We start from the raw sequence: 14,504 nt of genomic DNA on the forward strand, positions 1-14,504 counted from the left end.
ATGTGTATAGTGTTCCAAAACGTTCTGGACAATGGTTCCTCCCAATTGAAGGGGGTGGGGCCAGGCCCGTTAAGAAAAGTGGCCAAATTTCTTTGTGGGGGACAATAGTTTGGACAGAGAGTGAGTTGGTTGGTCGGTCGGTCGGTCGGTCGGTTGGTCGGTTGGTTAATGAGAGACAGATTGTGGATGAGAGAAGAGACATTTCTTTTTGAGTGGTTTTTGGTAGTGATAGGCAGATGAAGCTTTATGAAGCATTGAAGCCTTCCATCCAATAGGTTCTCTCCAGTGCAATGCTTCTTGACGCTTTATTTGCTCTAGTACAGTAGGACATCTACTTAACGCAACAATATCAGTTGGCATTAATTTGAAGCATGTAGCATTTTGCAGAAAGACTGTAAATTAAACTGTCAGCAAAATAAATAAGTATGCATACATGTATGTTGTATATTTTACTGCATATACAAATATACACACACACACACTGGCTTTATGGAAAATGATTATTTAGAAATGATGAAAATTGAAATGATTATTTGCAATGAGGTGAGGGGATGGACAATGATTGTGCTTTTGTAACATTGGGGTATGGCCAGTGACTATGGTTTACAGTAGGAGACATATCATCATCATATTATCGTCAGTTTCTCCACTGTAGCAGGTCTTAGATGATATCTTTTTTTTTACATTATTGCTTTGGAATACAGTACAGCTGCTCACAAGGTTTTGCCACTGCTAACTTACATAAATGGGGATAGACATATTTCTGTCTCTCCCAGTTTTGGAGCCTGCGGCAAAATCCGAACCGCTTCGTGAATTAGTCACGTGGAACAGCCGGGCCGCGAGAGTTTGCGCGTCATCATTTCAGCCCTGCCTCTAAATAAAGCGAGCCTCGGTAAGCGCATTGCAGAAACACAAGCCTCGACACAAGGTTCTGGGTTTGATTTTTCACCTTTAATGGTTGTCCTTATCATTCCTTTTTCTTTTGTTGCACCTGTGGGTTTCTGGATAACCTGTACTTTTTGGGCCGAATAAACTCACCATCTATAAGCAAGCCATCATTCCCTTGGTTGTTTTTGAACATTGTTCCACATCTGGAGTTAGCAGTCAGAGCTCACTCACCACACCCCAACAGGTATCAATGGACTCAAAGGTATGTGGGTATGTCGGGCAGCTGGGGATCCAACCATCCTGCCAGTGTCCAGTCCCTGGTCCACCCATGCTGCCTGTGCTCTGTTGTTGCTTGTTGTTGTTGCTATGCTCTCCTCTCTCTCTATCCCCTCACCCCCAAATCGTTGAGGCAGATGGCCGCCCACATTTAGCTTGGTTCTCCTGGAGGTTTTTTCCTCGTTAGAGAGAGACTTTTTCCTGTCCACTGTCACTGTCAAACTGTAATTAATTACAATTAAAGGCTTGCTGTATGTGGGATTTATTGGCTTTAGTTGTGTAAGATCTTAAACCTTACGCTGTAAAGTGTCTTGAGATAACTTTGTGATGATTTGGCGCTATATAAATAAAAATTGAATTGAATTGAATCTTAAATGTTTATTAAGAATGATTTTTATTTGACTGATTAATCTATCTAAAATATTAGTGGTGGGAAAATGAAACCTTCAGTTGTTGACTCTTTGGAACAAAATCATCTGATTAAGACCAAAAAGTAAAAAGAAAACTGATGCAACGTATGAGGGTGGAGACGAGACTGTTCCACCTCCAGCCTCACATACAGTACTGTAAGGAGAAACTAACAGAGAAAAATCAGGTGTCTTTCACATCTTGGATCAGGAAGCAGTGTCATCTCTTCCTCGTTCTCTTCTCTGATGGAGACACTGGAGGAAATTGCACTCTGTTTTCCACAGCTCCTCAACTCCTCCTGTAAAAAGCCCACACGTCCTCACTCTGAGGCTCTGATCATTTACATCTTGATGTCCTGCGTCTCTCTGCTTACTGCGAGTCTTAACCTGCTGGTCATCGTCTCCATCTCCCACTTCAGGCACAGAATCATGTCTTAGCTTCTACAATATTTTTACACAAACCTTGACTAAGATAATTCTTCTCAGAGATTTAGCTTGTTGTTGCCTTTTGTTTGAAAATGTGCAGAACCAAAATTTGTAGGGTTTTACTACTTGTCATTTGTGGTGTTGATGATTCTTGTGTTAATAATGTTCACAGTGAAGCTGTTCTCTCCCTCCAGGCAGCTCCACACTCCCACCAACCTCCTCCTCCTCTCTCTGGCTGTGTCTGATTTCCTCATTGGTCTTGTTGTGATGCCGTTTCAGATCCTCGCAACAGAACCGTGTTGGCTCCTGGGTGACTTATTGTGTGTATTCTATAATTTACTTGCCTTTACCACTACATTTGCCTCAGTGGTAAACATGGTTCTGATATCAGTCGACCGTTATGTGGCCATCTGTGACCCTCTGTGTTACTCCACAAAAATCACTCAGAGGAGAGTTCAACTCTGTGTCCTCCTGTTGTGGGTTTTCTCTGTTTTTTATGCTTTCGTGATTTTATTTGATAACCTGAAGCAACCAGGCAGGTTCAACACCTGTTATGGTGAATGTATAATAAGCGTAAATGGAGCTGTCGACCTGATTCTAAGCTTCATCATCCCCATCTCAGCCATCATCATTCTGTATATGAGGGTGTTTGTGGTGGCTGTGTCTCAGGCTCGTTCCATGCGCTCCCACGTTGCAGCTGTTAAACTGCACCGTTCACTGACTGTGACTGTTCAGAGGTCAGAGCTGAAAGCAGCCAGGACTCTGGGTGTGGTTGTTGCTGTGTTTCTTGTGTGTTATATTCCACCTTACTGTGTGACTCTCTCTGGGTACAACCTTACAATTGGTGCCTCAGCCAATGATTTCTTGGTTTTTCTAGTTTTATCAAACTCTTGTCTGAACCCTGTGATTTATGCTTTTCTCTACCTCTGGTTTAGAAAATCTGTTAAACTTATAGTTACTTTACAGATACTGCAGCCTAATTCCAGAGACACCTGTTTAAAGTAAATGTAGTTAAACTATTTTTAATTAATTAATTATTTTAAAGGTGATTCTGATTTTGAATAAACTTCATACTATGTAAAATGCTTAATAATGTTTATTGTGATGCTTTAAGCGCACACCCTGTTAAACTGTGTGTATAAATTCCAGTTTTGCATGTGGTGAATGAAAATGACTAGTATTGTCATGGAATTGCAAGATTTTGGACCCAAATGCACAGCTCAGAGACAAGGATCTGTTCAGAGATTTTAATTAGCAGACTTGTGGCTGGTCACACAAGCAGGGTTCGGCACACAGCGTGCACACAAAGTAAAAATATAGCAGCAATATTTAAAAGTCAGGTTGTGTTGGCACACTACAACAATACAAGGGTGGGTAGAGTGATAATGGAGTAATGGGCGGGAATTTTGCATATTGTATAAGTATAAAAATATATAAATATTGCACATACAATAGCAACTTTCCTATATATATAGTAGCCACTGATGCAATGGGTGAGTCCAGTCCAGATTATTGTTTAGATGCGCTCCACTTCATCCTCCAGCATCTGGACTCTCCAGGATCCTATGCCAGCATATTGTTTGTACACTTCAGCTCTGCCTTCAACAGAATATTTCCATTGCTGCTCCATGACAAACTCTCCCAGCTGAATGTGCCTGACTCCACCTGCAGGTGGATCTAGACTTCCTCAACCACAGAGAGCAGTATGTGAGGCTGGGGAAGATTGTGTCTGAATCCCAGACCATCAACACCAGATCAAGACTGTGTCCCTGTTATTCTTACTGTGCACAAACAGCTGCACTTCTGGACACCAGTTTGTCAAACTCCCTCATCAGCTTCATCTCTGATGGAGATGAGTCAGCCTATAGGAGTGAGATAGTCAGTCTGGTGTCATGGTGCAGCGCTAACAACCTGGAGCTCAGTGCTCTGAAAACAGTGGAGATGACAGCAGACTTCAGGAAGGACCCAGCTCCCCTCCCCCCTGTCATCCTCTGTGACACCCCAGTGACCTCTGTGGAGTACCTTCGCTTCCTGGGCACCATCATCAGCCAGGACCTCAAGTCAGAACAGAACATCAGCTCTGGCAGCTGAAGAAGTTCCACCCCCCTGTGAAGATGTTGGTGAACTTTAACACTGCCGTCATTGAATCTATCCTCACATCCTCCATCACAGTTTGGTTTGCTGCAGCCACAGCCAGAGACAAGGCCAAGCTGCAGCGTGTCAAACACTCTGCTGAGAAGGTGATCGTGCTGCCACCTCCCATCTCTCCAGGAGCTGCACATCGCCAGGACCCGGAGACGAGCAGCCATGATTGTAGCCGACTCCTCCCATCCAGGAGATGAACACTTTCAGCCCCGCCCTTGGGCCTGGTCCATCTAGACCAGGACCTCACGCCACAAGAACAGCTTCTTCCCCACTACAGTCAGTCTATTGAACTGTGCCCCAACTCTCTCCAGCTTAACCCCCTTAACCCAAGGACAGTCACTGCCACTTCACAGGTCACACCACCTCAGACCACATGCACACTCATTTCATCTGACTGTACATAGTCTGTATATATCTGTATTTTCTTTAATCTATCCCTCATGTGCACTACTATGTAATGTTTGTTATGTCATGTTTGTATGTATGTTGTGATGCACCACCTGCCAACACCAAGGCAAATTCCTAGCCCTTTAAGTGCTCTCTACAGGACCTGGAAATAAAGCTATTCTGATTCTGATTCTGATTGACGTCACCAGAGATCAGAAAGAGGGCCTGTGGGTGCTGTTTGCAGCCTGCTGGTGACTGAGAGCAGGGTCTCAAAAGCTGTGTCAGCGTTAGTGGAGAGTGGGACGTACACAGCAATTATTATAACAAAATTATTATAACGTGTGAACTCCCGTGACAGTTAGAATGGCCTCGTGCCAACTGCTAAGACCTAACATGTATGAGGGTGGAGGGTGGACACGAGACTGTTTTACCTCCAGCCTCGCATGAGGGGGAGGAGAAACTAGGACAGAGATAAATCAGTTGTTTGTCACATTGTTTTGCAGGAAACTGCCTGTTCCACTTCTCTTCTCCTTCTCTTCTCTGATGGAGACACTGGAGGAAGCTGAACTCTGTTTTCCACAGCTCCTCAACTCCTCCTGTAAGAAGCTCACGCGTCCTCGCTCTGAGGCTCTGATCATTTACACCCTGATGTCCTGCGTCTCTCTGCTCACAGTGGTTCTCAACCTGCTGGTCATCGTCTCCATCTCCCACTTCAGGCACAGAATCATGTTTTAGCTTTGACAATATTTTTACACTACGCTTCACTGATATAATTGACCTCAGTTTTAAATTGCTGTGTGTTGACTTTTGCTTGAAAGCACATAAAACTAGAATTTGGGGCATTTTACTATTTTTCAGTACAGGTGATGAAGCTTCTGCTGTTATTAATATATATAGTGATGCTGTTCTCTCCCTGCAGGCAGCTCCACACTCCCACCAACCTCCTCCTCCTTTCTGTGTCTGATTTTCTGGTTGGTCTCGTTGTGATGCCGTTTCAGATCCTCACAACAGAGCCCTGTTGGCTCCTCGGTAACTCATTGTGTGTGTTCTATAATATATTTACCTTCATCACAATATTTGCCTCAGTGGTAAACATGGTTCTGATATCAGTGGATCGTTACGTGGCCATCTGTGACCCTCTTCGTTATACCACCAAGGTTAATCAGAGGAGAGTTCAACTCTGTCTCCTCCTGTCATGGGTTTTCTGTGTTTTTTATGCCTTCATGATGTTATATGATAACCTGAATCAGCCAGGCAGGTTTAACTCCTGTCATGGTGAATGTGTGATTACCGTAAATGGAGCTGTTGACCTAGTGATAAGCTTCATCCTCCCCATCTCAGCCATCATCATCCTGTATGTGAGGGTGTTTGTTGTGGCTGTGTCTCAGGCTCGTTCCATGCGCTCCCACGTTGCAGCTGTTAAACTGCAGCGTTCACTGACTGTGACTGTGAGGAAATCAGAGATTAAGGCAGCAAAGACTCTTGGTGTGACGGTTGTTGTGTTCCTCATGTGTTACTGTCCTCCTTACTGTGTGTCTCTCTCTGGATACAACATCACAATCGGTACTTCAACCAATAATTTCCTGAGCTTCTTAGTTTCATCTAACTCTTGTCTGAACCCTGTGATTTATGCTTTTCTTTACCCCTGGTTTAGAAAATCTGTTAAATTCATACTTACTTTACAAATACTGCAGCCTAGGTCCAGTGAGGTCTGTGTAACTTAAACTGATGGATTCTGTAAATTATTTAGCTGAAAGTTTTAAACACCAAACTTCTCACTATGTAAAATACTTAATGACTTTTATTGTAATGCTCTGGACACAGATTGTGTTAAACTGTGTAAAAACTTACAGTTTTTTGTGAAGGGGAACATAATGTATATGTTCGGATTTTTGTGTAATGTACAATAAATGTATTTGCTAAATAAAAAGAAGCAAAATGTGATAATTTTTGTGTTTTCCTGTCTCTCAAACACAAATTGTTCTCTAATCTGTGCTTTTTTCTCCACCTCTACAATAATAAAATGACAAATTCTCTCTGGTGTTGGTTCTTTCTGTGTTTCACATTCAGCAGCCATCAGACCCTGTTCAAATGATGATTTTATGTAGTTTATGAACAGCACTTTTATCACTGATGGACAGCATTTAAACTAGTAGTGTTTTTGACCGATGAATTTATCTTAAATGTTAGCAATGAAAAAATGAAACCCTAAATCATTCACTTTTTGAAACAAAACCATCTGAGGGTGGTGTCAGGAGCCTGGGGGGGGGGGTCTAGGACAGAGATAAATCAGCTGTTTTTCACAACTTGGATCAGGAAGCAGTGTTCAGCTCCTCCTCCTCCTCTTTTCTGATGGAAACACTAGAGGAAATTGAACTCTGTTTTCCACAGCTCCTCAACTCCTCCTGTAAGAAGCTCACGCGTCCTCGCTCTGAGGCTCTGATCATTTACATCCTGATGTCCTGCGTCTCTTTGCTCACAGTGGTTCTCAACCTGCTGGTCATCGTCTCCATCTCCCACTTCAGGCACAGAATCATGTCTTAGCTTTGACGATATTTTTACACTACGCTTTACTGAGATAATTTACCTCAGTTTTAAATTGCTGCATGTTGAATTTTGCTTGTCATGTTTTATCTTTGACAATATTGTTGTTTTGTAAATCGCTGAAATGAGTTTTATATTATTGTGTAGTAGCTGTTGCTTGAAGGTTCTCTCTGCAAAAGTTATTAATGTAATATTTTTCTAGTTTTTATTACAGGTGATGATGCTTTTGGTGTTTATAATGTTCACAGTAATGCTGTTCTCTCCCTCTAGGCAGCTCCACACTCCCACCAACCTCCTTCTCCTCTCTCTGGCTGTGTCTGATTTCCTCGTGGGCCTCATTGTGATGCCGTTTCAGATCCTCTTAACAGAACCCTGCTGGCTCCTCAGTGACTCAGTGTGTGTTCTCTATTACATCTTTGCCTTTATCACTGTCTGTGCCTCTGTAGGAAACATGGTCCTGATATCAGTGGACCGTTATGTGGCCATTTGTGATCCTCTGCATTACTCCACCAAAGTCACTCAGAGGAGAGTTCAGAGTTTTGTTGTTCTATGTTGGGTTTCCTCTGTTTTTTATGCCTTTATGATTTTATATGATAATATAAAACAACCAGGCAGGTTTAATTCCTGCTATGGTGAATGTGTGATTAACATGTTGGGAGCTGTTGATCTAGTGATTAGCTTTATTATACCTATCTCAGCCATCATCGTTCTGTATGTGAGGGTGTTTGTGGTGGCTGTGTCTCAGGCTCGTTCCATGCGCTCCCACGTTGTAGCTGTTAAACTGCAGCGTTCACTGACTGTGACTGTTCAGAGTTCAGAGCTGAAAGCAGCCAGGACTCTGGGTGTAGTTGTTGCTGTGTTCCTCATGTGCTACTGTCCATATTATTGTGTGTCTCTCACTGGCTACGGCATCATTATGGGCTCATCAATTAACGCATTCACAGATTTTCTGGTCTTAATAACATCCTGTCTCAACCCTGTGATTTACGCCTTCCTCTACCCCTGGTTTCGAAAATCGACTAAGTTTATTGTTACACTGAAGATACTGCAGCCTCGCTCCTGCGAGGCCAATGTACTCTATAGCTGAGTCAGGAAAGAGCTTTCTTTGTCTGAAAAAAAGGATGTTTTCATAAGTATGAATAATATTTACATTTACTTCAAAATGTTACACACCCTAAAATTCTTTGTAACTATATAGACAGATCAAAATGTTTAATTAAAAAATGACATAAAAGTCTTTATTTCACCTATCAATGTGTATATTTCAGCTGTTTTGAATGAACATGTAAAAAAAACTCCCATCTAGACCTAGACTGTATTATTCAGTTCATATACCTAATGTAAAGGATGATTGAGGAGAAGGATCGTGCTCTTTCACTTTACCTCTGACCACATTCATCATTTTCACCAAATCACTGTGCCATGAAGCAGCTCCACAACCACTGTTCCTCTCAAAACTGTGAAACAACGTCACTCCAGTTGTTTTGACTCCCTGCAACTATTCCTGAACTGGATCTCTTATTGACCTGGAATGTTTACTACTCTGCCTTTACCTTTACCCAACCTGTAATTATCTCTGTGTATTGTCTTATCATGGTTACAGACTGGACTGTGGACCCCTCAGACAAATAAAGGTCTATTTACAATAGTGTCACTGTGTGATGACGCTGCCCTTTGACCTTGGGCTAGTATGTTAGTCCCACCTGTGTGTGGTCATTTCTGTGACCTGACCATAGGAGATTTTCTGGGAGAGAACTTGTTGTTAGGAATTTGGCTCTCTCTTTATGATTTACAATGAGTTGTGAGCATTAAGATGATGTTTTACCACATCTGTAGCAACCAAAACAAAGTCACTTGCTACATCTGTGAGTGATGATTGTACAATGAACTATTGTATGAGGGAGGAAGGCGAGCGAAAAGCTTGGAGTTAAAAGAGGAGGAGGAATAGGAGATGGCTTTAAGACACACAGCGTTAACAGACCAGAGGATGAAGACACTGGAGGGCCCTGATCTTTGCTTTCCACAGCTTCTCAACACCTCCTGCAAAAAGTTCACACGTCCTTACTTCGCAGCGATGCTCATTTACACGATGCTGTCCATTGTTTCACTGCTCACTGTTGTTCTGAATCTGCTGGTCATCATCTCCATCTCCCACTTCAGGCACAGATTTATGTCTTAACATTGACAGTGTTTGCCATATTCACAGCGATGCTGTTCTCTCCCTCCAGGCAGCTCCAGACTCCCACCAACCTCCTCCTTCTCTCTCTGGCTGCGTCTGATTTTCTCGTTGGTCTCCTTGTGATGCCATTTCAGACCCTCCTAACAGAGCCCTGTTGGCTCCTGGGTGATCTGGTGTGTGTTCTTTATTATATTTTACCTTATATCACTGTCAATGCCTCAATCGCAAACATGATGCTGATCTCAGTCGACCGTTCTGGCCATCTGTGACCCTCTGCATCACCCCATGAGAATCAATCAAATAAGAGTTAGGCTCTGTGTCCTGCTGAGTTGGGTTTACTGTGTTTTCTACAGCTTTATGATTTTATTTGAAAACCTGAATCAGCCAGGCAGGTTCAGCTCATGTTATGGAGAATGTGTGATTAGCATAAACGGAGCTGTTGACATGATTCTAAGCTTCATCATCCCCATCTCAGCCATCATCATCCTGTATGTGAGGGTGTTTGTGGTGGCTGTGTCTCAGGCTCGTTCCAATCGCTGCCACACCAAAACTGTGAAGCTGAGGCGTTCAGAGACTGCGACTGTTCAGAGGTCAGAGCTGAAAGCAGCCAGGACTCTGGGTGTGGTTGTTGTTGCGTTTTTCATGTGCTATTGTCCTCTTTATTGACTGTGTCTGTCTGGCTTCGATCTCACAATCGGCTCTTCAAGTGATAATTTAATTTTTTTTCTCTACTATTCTCCAACTCTTGTCGGAACCCTGTCATCTATGCCTTGTTTTACCCCTGGTTTAAAAGATGTGCTAAAATTATTCTTACTCTTGAGATACTAAAGGCCAATTCCAGTGAGGCCCGTGTCCTGTAGAGAGAAACTGTTTGAGTGTTTTACTTCAGTGATTTTTTAGGGGGTGGATGCCTAGATGAAGACCATAACATCTTGTGTCTTCTTTTATGTGTAATCTTTACTTTTGTAAGGTTCTTCATATATAACGCCATTATATAACGTAATTAAATCACTTACTACATTTGCTTAATTTGCCTATTGCAATTATCCAAAATTTAGTTTTATTTACCTAAAATACGGTATTATCCAGCAGTTGTACAATGTTGTGCTGTATTATCCAAAGCAATAATTAGCTGGTAGAGCAAGAATTACATAATATATGATAATTAAACTGTATATAAGATGATAGGAAGCTCTATCTGCTGTACATGTTTTTGTTTTTAATTTTATTGGCATTTCTGACTGAAAGCATACTGTAGAATTGTAGCAGTGAATCTTGATCTAAACATATTCCCTATTCATTTTCTGGGGACGTAATGTATCTGTACCTCTATGCCACTGAGGGTTACACACACTGCTCCTCTGTGTAATTCAGGTCAAGACCATTGCTCACAAGAGTGTGCATTAGCGAACAACATCATCACCAGTGAATCCATGCAATCAGACGTGTTAAAACAACAAAACATCAACACATGATGCAATTACAGAAGCTTCATCGGAGCTGTTAACAGGCAGAGCAACATTAGAGAAACCATTTACTGATGTAAAGCCTTATAATCCCAATAGGAGTTAGTCTGGGTCTGTGTTTTTTATTTTATTTTATGTTTTTATAATTTGAATGAAACCAGACTGAATCCTTTATAAATGGATGTGAGAATGAGATTGAAATGAAAAACTCAAATGAGCCTGTCAACGATCAAGCTTTGTCATGCGTCTGTACTGTAATCATTAAGGATATTTTGTGTTGTGACACTCTGGCGGCCTGAACTCCAGGCTTAATGTTGTGTTCCTCATGATTTGCAGTCATTTTATGTTCTCCTTGTGTTCGCGTGGGTTCTCCGGCTTCCTCCCACAGTCCAAAATCATGCATTAGGTTGATTGACAAACAACCATTCACACACACACTCACGTGTGTAAATGTGTGTTGCCCTGCGATGGGCTGGATACCCTGCCTTTCGCCCATAGCCAGCTGGGATAGGCTCCATTGCCCCCGATGGGATTACGTGGTATGGATAGATGGATGTTGATGGTTCTTTGTTGGTTTTGTAATTGTTTATGATTATTGTATTTATGGACAAACCCAGTGCTTGCTACCTGCTCAGACTCAAGCACCAGTCAGACTTATACACTCTGACCTTTGTGCTCACCACCTGTGTTGCAGTATATACATCTGCTTTAAACACTAATGATAAAATATTATTTTCAGAAAAGGTGAGCCATTCACACCTCACCTCCAACCAGATTTGAGAGAGGTGGGGCCTAAAATGTTAAAAAAAACAGTCTCACTGTCTTAACAGCCCAATTGAAGCTAAACTATACCAGCTAAAAGAAAACGGAAGGAGGTTGAAAGGTTAGAGGTGATGGAGTAAAAGGGAGGATGGGAGAGAAGTCACAGATAAATGAGTTACACAAACGGAAGTCTGCTCAGGAAGCTGTGAGTCCTCAGCAGCTTCTCTTCTCTGGTGATGGAGACACTGGAGGAGCCTGAACTCTGCTTTCCACATCTCCTCAACGCCTCCTGCAGGAAACATGCTCGTTCTCACTCTGAGGCAATGCTCATTTATGTTCTACTGTCCTGCATCTCTTTGCTCACTGCGATTCTCAACCTGCTGGTCATCGTCTCCATCTCCCACTTCAGGCAGAGACTAATGTTTTGATTTTAACATGTTGTTGTAGTGAGTCACATTGGAAAACCTGACTGTTAAACAATTTCACTGATTAGCTTGCAAAGTATTAATTCAATGTTTCTAATGATCAGTGATGCTGTTCTCTCCCTCCAGGCAGCTCCACACTTCCACCAACCTCCTCCTCCTCTCTCTGGCTGTCTCTGATTTCCTTGTTGGTCTCATTGTGATGCCGTTTCAGATCCTTTTACTAGAACCATGCTGGTTTCTAGGAGACTTGGTGTGCACTGTGTGTTTTTTTATACCATATATTACTATTTCTGCCTCTGTGGTAAACATGATGTTGATCTCAGTCGACCGCTATGTGGCCGTCTGTGACCCTCTGAGCTACTCCATCAAATTTTCAAAGAAAACAATTAAACTTTGTGTCCTGTTGTGTTGGGTTTATAGTGTTCTATACAGTTTCATGATTTTGTATGATAACCTGAAGCAACCAGGCAGGTCTAACTCCTGCTATGGTGAATGTGTGATTATTGTAAATGGAGCAGCTGACCTTGTTTTAAGCTTCATCGTCCCCATCTCAGCCATCATCATCCTGTATGTGAGGGTGTTTGTGGTGGCTGTGTCTCAGGCTCGTTCCATGCGCTCCCATGTTGCATCTGTTAAACTGCAGCGTTCACTGACTGTGACTGTGAGGAAATCAGAGATTAAGGCAGCAAAGACTCTTGGTGTGACGGTTGTTGTGTTCCTCATGTGTTACTGTCCTCCTTATTGTGTGTCTCTTTCTGGATACAACCTCATAATCGGTACTTCAACCAATGACTTTTTGGTTTTTCTACTTTTATCAAACTCTTGTCTGAACCCTGTGATTTATACTTTTCTGTACCCCTGGTTTAGAAAATCTATTAAACTCATTCTTACTTTACAGATACTGCAGCCTATGTCCAGAGAAACCTGTGTAAAGTAGACTGATTGGAAAATTATATTGTATTTAGTTGAAACTGTAAACTCTGATTATGTACATGTAAAATGCATAAAGATGCTTATTGTGATACTCTAAACACAGTCTGTGGCAAACAGCGGAGAACTTTAGTTTTTGTGAAGTGGAAAATGGTTGACTACGCTGAATGAAGAGGACTAAAATGTGCCTCCCCTTCTCTGTTTTTTTTTGTCTCTCAGACACAGATTGTTCTCTGATATGTGTTTTTACTCCTCCACTACAATAATTCAATGTCCAATGTTTGGTCTTGTTTTATATCCAGCAGCCATCTGAATGATAGTTTTAATGCTGACACCTTCATAAGCATAAGTGTTGCTTTTATATCTGACATCTATGTGGCCAAGTGTGGAAAAACAGACCAGACACAGTCAGCTCTAAATTTTAGGGGACCTTTATTCCTCAACTATTCCAGTGGGGGAAACAGCGTTAATGTACTTAGTTTTTAGTAGTTAGTTTTGGAAAACAACTTTCTTGACAATAAAAAAAAAATCAGAAGACCCATCTATCCCTCAGATGTTTCCAGTATTCTTCAGTTTCCAGCCTTGGTGGGTCTGCTTTTATGTTATTACCCTGCCACTTTGAATACACCTTGGATGGCTCAGTGGAGAACATCCTGTTTATTCTCCTGGTTTCAACTTCTCGGGTGTATATCTTCATCTGGCTATCCAGGGCTGTTCCTGTTTTACTTTGAAGGACTTCCTCCCTTCTATGTCACACCTGTTTCTCATGCTATCCCCGGTTCATCACGCACACCTGTCAGCAATCATGTAATCACCACCAGTATTTCGACACCAGCTCACACACCAGTCAGACGCCAGATTGTTGCGTGTACACACCACTTTCCAGCGTTCCCGTATAGCTCACCTTGTTTTTGATCCTGTCTGAACCTGGACTGCGGTCAAGTGAGCCGTCGTTCGTTCATCCGTCGTTCAGCCAGCCGCGCTTCAGAAACGTCTTGCGCCCGTATTACACGCTTTACAGCAGAGCACAAAACACGCTCGTCGCGACTTCCTCTTTTCATAGCGACACGTCTGGTCTGTTCAAAATATTGAAAAATACGAAACAAAATATTGCATATATAGAAAAACTGTCGCCTAATAAAGATCTGTATACTTTTACTGTAAAATTAAGCATTTATTAGTATTTAAAACTACCATGTCATACTGTGAAATTTTTATAATTAATAACTTAACTTTGGTGCATAGTTCCAGGCCCAGACCACTTTCCCCTTGTTCTACTAGAGGTGTACTATCACCACACAAAGATCTGTATATTTTTACTGTATAGTTTTGGATTTATTAGTATTCAAAACTACCATGTCATACTGTAATACAGTCAACTTTGATCATTAATAACTTGACTTTGGTGCATAGTTCCAGGCCCAGACCACTTTCCTCTTGTTCTACTAGAGGTGTACTATTACCCCACAAAGATCTGTATATTTTTACTGTATAGTTTTGGATTTATTAGTATTCAAAACTACCAGTTCATACTGTAACTGTATAGGCCGTATAGTCAACTTTAATGATCAATAACTTGACTTTGGTGCATAGTTCCAGGCTTAGACCACTTTCTCCTTATTCTACTAGTGATGTGCTATCACCACACAAAAAATCATGTATTTTTACT

At 41.9% G+C, this 14,504-nt stretch overlaps 2 protein-coding genes across 2 annotated transcripts; both read left to right on the forward strand.

The window, feature by feature from the left end:
• The first annotated feature begins 1,817 nt into the window (after window positions 1-1,817).
• LOC129604335 (trace amine-associated receptor 9-like) lies at window positions 1,818-3,002 on the forward strand. Its single transcript, XM_055510277.1, has 2 exons — window positions 1,818-1,990; window positions 2,192-3,002. The coding sequence occupies exons 1-2, from the start codon at window positions 1,818-1,820 to the stop codon at window positions 3,000-3,002; spliced, it is 984 nt and encodes a 327-aa protein (XP_055366252.1).
• A 3,879-nt stretch (window positions 3,003-6,881) lies between these two features.
• LOC114858740 (trace amine-associated receptor 13c-like) lies at window positions 6,882-8,160 on the forward strand. Its single transcript, XM_029156255.1, has 2 exons — window positions 6,882-7,054; window positions 7,344-8,160. The coding sequence occupies exons 1-2, from the start codon at window positions 6,882-6,884 to the stop codon at window positions 8,158-8,160; spliced, it is 990 nt and encodes a 329-aa protein (XP_029012088.1).
• Window positions 8,161-14,504: the final 6,344 nt, after the last annotated feature.

Source organism: Betta splendens, chromosome 7 (genome assembly GCF_900634795.4).
Source record: "Betta splendens chromosome 7, fBetSpl5.4, whole genome shotgun sequence".
Lineage (NCBI taxonomy): Eukaryota > Metazoa > Chordata > Actinopteri > Anabantiformes > Osphronemidae > Betta > Betta splendens.